This window comes from Macrobrachium nipponense, chromosome 28 (assembly GCF_015104395.2).
Source record: "Macrobrachium nipponense isolate FS-2020 chromosome 28, ASM1510439v2, whole genome shotgun sequence".
Classification (NCBI taxonomy): Eukaryota; Metazoa; Arthropoda; class Malacostraca; order Decapoda; family Palaemonidae; genus Macrobrachium; species Macrobrachium nipponense.
The window spans coordinates 8,157,915-8,165,991 of NC_087217.1; the positions used below are offsets into that span (position 1 = coordinate 8,157,915).

Below are 8,077 nucleotides of genomic sequence, written 5' to 3' on the forward strand. Positions count from 1 at the left end.
GGCTATTGTACCTTGCCCCCTCCATACTTGTATTTGAGTTCCATTGACAGAGAATACTTTAGAGCAAACTTTTTGTACATATTTATTTTAGATTTTACTTATTTGATGTTGAGCTTTTAAATATGAACTCTCAGGTGTTATTGTTTTCTCATTTATTCTGTTCAGTTTATCGATATTATTCAACTTTACTCAATTTTCTCTTGTTCATTTTTTTTAATTATTATTAAACCATATTTTCATTATCTTCTGTTGAATCTGTTGAATCTTGGTTCTCTTTTACAATGTTTAGTTTCTCGTTGCATTCATTGCCCGCGTCCACAGTGAATAAGGTTGACAATTAAGCGTAAATATTACACAGGGTAGACACATGAAAAAACTTTCATTGCTTCTCAAGTGGCTACGTTTTTTTTTTGTTCGTGTAAAATTACACTCATGTTGAATACTCATGTGTTAATGGTTACGGTAATGAGGTAGTTTTATTAAAAGTGCAACAGTATGTTATGTAATTAAGACAACTTGACTTTAAAAAAAAATAAACAAACAAGCAGCATCCTTGATGTACGATAATTAAGGGAATTTCAGACTCGCACGTTGGTGCAAATATTAAGAAAACACGCCTTAATTTTCGGGTTAGAGTCCCTGTTAATAAAAATTGCCCGTATCACATTTTATATTTCATTTTATGAAGATTAAACACTCGCTCTAGCGTGGAATGGATTCAGATTACCTCGAGTAATATTAAAATTGTGTCGTGGGGAAGTTTGACTCACGAAGCTAATGACTTTACCAGTAATTTTCTTTCCTTTTTTTTTCTATGTCGGGAAAAGCATCAGGTTTGTTTCCTTCCTAAGGGACTAACCATTAATTTGGTTTTACATTACATTTTATATTATATATATATATATATATATATATATATATATATATATATATATATATATATGTGTGTGTGTGTGTGTGGGGGGGGGGGGTGTTTACATATAACTATTGTGCATTAATTTTTCATCATTGCATCATTAGAATTACACAATCAAAAGTAGTGTATAAATCAATCCATAAAAGTTACAAAGGAATGAAAACCCTAAATTTAGTTGTGAACCTGATAAAAATTCATTGTAAATATAGGGAAAAAAAGCAAAGAATGACTTTTTAATTCCAAGAGCTCATCACGAATGTTGGCTTCAAATGGATTATTGGTGATTTAATGATCCAGTAACTACCTTTGAATTACGGTTGGTGGACTTGCGGTAAACGATGAGGAGAATGTTTCGAAGCTTTGTTTAAATATATTATTAATATATTTCAAAGAGTCTGCTTCAGTATTTGTGGGGTTCTTTCGCTTTAAATTTGGTCATATATAATTCATTTTCCATATGGAAGAAAGTTGATAAAATTAATGTTTTTCAAGATTTTCCTCTCGTTCAAACAAATAAATCTGTATTTATTTCTTGTGAAACTTTGTCAACTTACTCGCATTGTTGTTGTTTTGGTTTTTGTGATATAATTTAGGTTTCCAGTAAGTTTTCCTCCCATAAAACAAAGAAAAATTATAGCGATAAATTAGGACTTTTTATGTCTTTTTATTGAATGACGCACAAGGACCGCGGTAAAGATGTCCTCTGAGCTATAAATGGTGTTCCTTATTTCTTCAACATTTTTATATCATGCTTGTTGGTTCTCAGTGCTTCCATAGATACCCTTTTAATGATGTTGTTGGAGGCTTTTTTGAGAAGGTTTAGTTATGTGTTAGGTTGGCTTTGGAGAATTAGTTTCATTATATTAAATCCAGAAGGTTCGTGAATCCCAGTAGCTCGATCACTTAAGGTTCTTTGCAACTTCTCTTCGACCCCAAGCTGCAACCTATTTCATTTCTTTAATATGCGTCCTTTCGTATTCTCTTCCACCTTACTTTCCACCCTCTACTAACAACTGTTTCAACTTTATTTTCAGCGCTGAATGACCTCATACGTCCCAGCGCTTGGGCTATGGCCTAAATTTTACACAAACAAGAAAAGTGCAAGGTAGTATATATGTAATGCTAAAACCATTTCAGAAATGACCGAAATACTTTCTGCGAAACTAGCTAAAGATTTTCTGTGATTAGCGGGAAAATGTTTGAATGCAGAGAGAGAGAGAGAGAGAGAGAGAGAGAGAGAGAGAGAGAGAGAGAGAGAGAGAGAGAGAGAGAGAGAGCCGTACCTTTGCATTTATTTATGTGAAGATCATGACCGAAATTAATAGTGCGTGGACTTGTTTGTATGTCAGAGCAATTTGTTTACTGGTAAGTCTCGGTTGCAAAGTGCATTGCTTGCGCATATTTGTCATACAAGTGCAAGCAGATATCGCTTTAATTCGCCCTGGAGGAGTTTGCTCCGTCTAATTTGAATCTGTTTGTGTTTCTACTTGTGGCAATACTGGGTATTACCTGGGTCCATACATATATTTACGTTTTCTTGTCTTACTGAGTGTGAGTATCTCGGCCGTTGTTTGTGATTTCTAGTTAGCGCCAAATGGTAGCCGTATAACTATCTTTCTTAAAACTTGGGCTGCGCTATATCCTATGTACCATGGCTTTCATTACAGTTGGGTTTCGGTTTTTTCTTTTGAAGGTACACAAAAGCGTGTGATTGTCATAGATTGTGGTCATTTGCTGCCTATTTATTATTCTTAAATGTATTTAATGTTATTTTTAACGAAAATAACAAAATATTTTGAACCCGTATTCTTCTATGTTTTACCCTTTATTTTTTTCGTGTGTTTATTATTTCAATTGAGAGTTTGCTTAGTAAACTTTTGGTATTTTGGTTTATTGCCAGTGAATAATCACGAACACTGCAATGGTCTACCTTTAGTAAATCTGAAGTGGCTGTCTTTGAAGGAACTATTTAGTTAAACTTGTCTCTTTTATTAAGGGGAATATAAGAATACTGAGATAGAGAACATATTTTGATGCTGAGTAAAATATAATAAATTGTGCAGTACGAAGATATGAAAATTCAGGAATGTACGTAGACCTACCGACATGAGAGAGGAAATTGGCCAATTGGTCACTTTGTACCTGATACGTATGTGGTCAGGTGAATAATGAGACCTCGTTCTGATACTCCGGATGCCGATTTGAATCTTGCTCGGTCCTCGGAATTGCTTCCTTTCCGTCCTCATTTGAATCTAGGCTTTGCAGTGACATGCGTTTCCAAAGTGCGAATAAATTGAGAAGTTTAAAGGCCATTGTGGTTATTACAATTATATGCGCACACACACATACATACACACACACACACACACACTATATTTCTAGTACCTATAGACATATGTAGATATCGTCTCCAAGGCCGTGTGACACAAAGGGTCTCTGAGAAATAACGCCACTATTGTTTTTCCTTTACTTTATGTTCCACGTATCTCCGCTCCTCTCAAGCCTCCCTTCTCTTCGGTGTGAGTACTTTTACTTACTTTTCTCCCATAGCTTATGCGAAGGGCATGACCAAGCTATTTCCAACTCCTCGTCATCATTATCTCATCTATATAAAGAATTCCCATTTGGTGTTTCTAACTATCCTGCCATGTGATTCCTAATATCCTTCTTTTAGCTTATTCTCAGATTGACGAAATCTGTTAGATTTTATTTCATTGTCTCACCATCTGTATATATGTACACACGTCGCATAATCTAACACGCATACACATATATATTTAGTTTTTATATATATATATATATATATATATATATATATATATATATATATATATATATATATATATAGTATAACATATAACTACTAATTTTGTAAAAATGAAAGAATTAGTGTAATGATTATTGATTTATTTTTCTTCTTTTATTACAGCCACGCCATTCCGCCAAGCTCTTGGGCGTACTGAGGCAAATGCCCAACCGTTGTGGCCCAGATGTTTTCTTCTCATTCCCTGGCAAAAAGGGATCCGTAAGTATTGCTCTCGCCTGCTCTGTTCTCCTTAGGCGTCAAGATGTATTTTATTGCTGATGTATCTATGTGCCTTTCAGGAGTTTGACATATCTTCTGGTAATATTGCTCCTAAGTGCGTGTGTGTGTGTGTGTGTGTGTGTGTGTGTATGTATATATATATATATTTATATATATATATATATATATATATATATGTTATATATATATATATATTAATATATATATATATATATATATATATATATATATTTAATTACATTTAAAAATAAAAATAACTAAAAGGTGTACTTACATTGGCGGACGTATAATCTACTCAAGTCTGATAGGATTGTTGTTGCATGTCATCGTCATTGCGGTATTTCTTCTTAGCATGATGAAGCAATACTAAGAAGTACTTTTTGTTTATTCGTATGATCACATCTGTTATCATCATGAGCGAAAGTCCGTGTTTTCCCTTTCTTGAAGAATGAAAGTTATTGGTTTGGTTTCCTTATTATACACATTTACTTTCATGTGTTGTTATTTTTAGTATGCCTTCGGTTCTTCTCAGTTGATCCTTATTGGTCTGTTGATTTTTTTCACACAGGGCCTCCTGTTTAGCAGCAGTTCACTATGTAATAATAATAATAATAATAATAATAATAATAATAATAATAATAATAATAATGATAATAATTATAATATAATTTGGTAGGAGAACCTCTTTTAAACAGGTTTTGTTGAATGTTATTGCCGGTAATATCGGAGAATTACTCACTTACCGTACAGTAACGAGAAAGCCGTTTTAAGAAAGATTGAGAAAAACCTCTAGAGGATTAGTGCCGCTGAAGCAGCAATGATAATAATAATAATAATAATAATAATAATAATTATTATTATTATTATTATTATAATAGTGTGGCTTGTTTATATATATAATATATATAATGTATTTATTTATTCATGCATACATGTGTGTGTATATGTTTCAAGTTGCTGCTTAAACCGTCATTTGTTATAGTTTTAATGATGTGAATATTTTGGAGCACTTTTTTTCTTATGTATATGTCAGCCAAGATCATGATTATATTTTCTCTAATGGTTTCTTGTGAGACCATTACAGAAGGTATAGGTATGTAGCAATTTTTTTTCCTTTTCACAAGTTACCTTCTTTCTGTTGATAAACTTTCTGTTTCCTTATTTAAATTCATCTCTCTCTCTCTCTCTCTCTCTCTCTCTCTCTCTCTCTCTCTCTCTCTCTCTCTCTCTCGTTTCCCATACTAGTCGTTCAGCACCACTATGTTGTTATCCCTCTATCACGTAGATTGAAACACTGATTACTAGGTAGTTTTAAATCTCTCTAAACTAGAGTATTTTTCATCGCATTGACCTATACATTATTGGGTATTATCATTTAAATAAAATATCATTATAGAAGACTGGGATATTTTATTATTCTCTGAAATGAGTAAAAACTTAGACTCGCTTCGACTCGGTCCCCATGATTTATACGTAAAACCTGTCTCAATTTTAAATGTCTGTGTTCCGTTCTACTTTATATTCATCTCCGTGACTTCGCTGTGGAAAACCTTGGTCCTAGTCGCATAAACATTGTCGGTAGGAATGTTTCTCATCAAGCCTAGGATACTGGTACTTTTACCCCAGATATCTAGGAGTTTGCATTGACTAGTAAACTATCAGAAATGTGCCCATGTGGGCTAAAATCTCAAATAGTGTGAAGTTGGTAACTTCTCATCATTGACTATTTTAAAAAACGTAATTTTAGTATGCAGCTCTTTTCATTTGTTTTGTCACAGAACGCACCGGAGATTGTCCTGTAATTATGCGAAAGTTCTTGACGTAATTAGCGCGGCCGTTCAAGAAAAATCAAGTTCATTGAAAGAGGAATTTGTATATAAATTATTGTGCTCAATGTAACTAGTGCTGTCTGTGTGCATATTACAGTATTATTTCATTTACTTGCCATTTCTTTGTTCTTTATCATTAATAATGCACAGATTCTGAAAACTTTGCCAACATTAATCAAAGTTTGATCTCTTATTTCGTGTTTGCATCTGTTCCCCGTCCAACTCTTTTGTGACTTTCCTCATTCTTCGTCAGATATACGTATTTATAGATTTTCATTCTTCGTCAGATATATTTATAGATTTTTTGGAGTCGAGTCCTTTTCATCCACTCATTGTATCCAATCACTTATCTTCGCGATATTTGTATTGACTGACCGGCAGCTGCTACCACTTTCCAAGAATCGGCTACACTGCTGGAACACTGCTACGTTCTGATGATGTGTTCTTGAATATGTAGATCTGTTTACGCATGATTTCGTCAGCTCACAAATAAACTAGTATACATACAGCCTTGCATACTCGCTTAGGTTAGGTATGCACGTATACGTTTATACGATCATGTTTTCTGTTTCCATCACCACTCATCCTCAGTAAAGTTGTCAGCAGTCTTTTCCTGAGAACTTTGTTCTAAGGTGAAAGGGATTCTCGGTGGGTATCGTTGTAAGATGACCAACTGCAGCCGTGGCTGTTCATTTGCGGCGAAGGAAGAGAGGTCACGTTGAATCTCAGCTGGGGATGTTGCCTCGACTCAGACGTGACCGAAATCCAGAATGATCGGTTGCAGAATATGAATTAACAAGTGTTTTCGTTCTGCGTGATTGAGTATTTGTAAAGTTTTTTTTTTTTTTTTTGTGGTTTTCAATAAATTATTCAGAACATTTAATTTCTTCAGACTTCATCTTTTGTTGCATAATATAGTTATTATTGCGTTTTCATTTTGAAGATTCAATTTATTTATGGTATGTAGGTTATAAAAGGAAGTTATATTATTCTCTCAACCAAGCTTATATACCATGTATATTATGTGCGAACGTTTGTATTTTGTTTATACACGCGCACACACGTACGTGTGTATGTAATATATATATATATATATTATAATATATATATATATATATATATATATATAATGTTATAATATTATATATATATATATATATATATGTGTGTGTGTGTGTGTGTGTGTGTGTGTATTATGAAAAGTTCACCAGGTGTCACCGACTACCCCAAACACCCGTCAGTTATAATTTATCTTCCTTTCATGCTCCACCCCTCTTATGAAATAAATATTTATTTTCGTTTTCAAATGAGAACATTTCCTTCTGTTTTCTCGCCAGATAAATGCCCTTCCCACCGCCTTCGCTCACCACCTATCCCCCTAGCAACCACTATTTTTTTTTTTTCAGGGGTAAGGGGGAGCTTTTATAAAAACGCTACGCTGGCAGGTTTATATGCAAGGAAGTGCCGGAACAACGGATGTATAATTCTTCTCTCCCAGAGTATTCTGTAATTGTTTTTAATTGCGTGTAATTACAGTAGTGATATTTTTCGTAGAATTACTAATTTGTTTTGTTTCCGTGGCAAGGTAAGATTGTTTGGATGAGAGTTACTTAGCTCTTAAGAAATTGTTATTAGACACGGGGAAGTATTTTTTAAATTATTACTTTTAAGAAGGATCTCCTGATAATATCACTCGTGGGTGTGACCTTATTCGTACCTCTAGTAAAGACGCGTATTTCTCATGTGAAGGAAGGCCAATTCCTTTCATGATGTTTATAAAATGAAGCGAATATTTTCATATCTTTTTTTTTAGCTCAAAGTTATATCTTCTATACTATTTAGTGATAACCTTGTGTGACCTATATTTGGTTCGGAGTTAATCTGTTAAATTATATATTCCCTCATTATTTTATGTTTACATCTTTCATTGATTCAATGTCAACCTTTTGCGATGAAAGGAAGAAATCTCATTAGCACATTTATGAAAACTCAAGTACAGCAGTTTATTTTGTTTATACTGATTCCTTTGACTAGGACCAGTCTACAAATTAACTCTGATTTTTTCTTTGCTTTCGAAGGTAATGCATAAATTTGTGGTGTTGAAGACTACAAAACGCAAATATTACCATTAGTACTCGTGAATACAGAAGGAATAAATCTTGTTAATCGTTTTTACCTATTATTTTAACTTTAGTAGACCATTATTTTAACTTTAGTAGATCATGGTATAAATGATTAAATTGCCTTTTTTCTTCACTGAACTTTCAACGAAACGAAGTATTTAGT

The 8,077-nt window shown here is 33.4% G+C and overlaps 1 protein-coding gene across 1 annotated transcript in view; it reads left to right on the plus strand.

Annotated features, from left to right (window-relative positions):
* LOC135201387 (uncharacterized) overlaps positions 1–8,077 on the plus strand; it is a 231,403-nt gene that overhangs the window by 212,160 nt on the left and 11,166 nt on the right. The window contains exon 5 of the mRNA XM_064230255.1: positions 3,846–3,941. Within this exon, the coding sequence (XP_064086325.1) occupies positions 3,846–3,941 (96 nt within the window). The remainder of the gene's footprint in view (positions 1–3,845; positions 3,942–8,077) is intronic.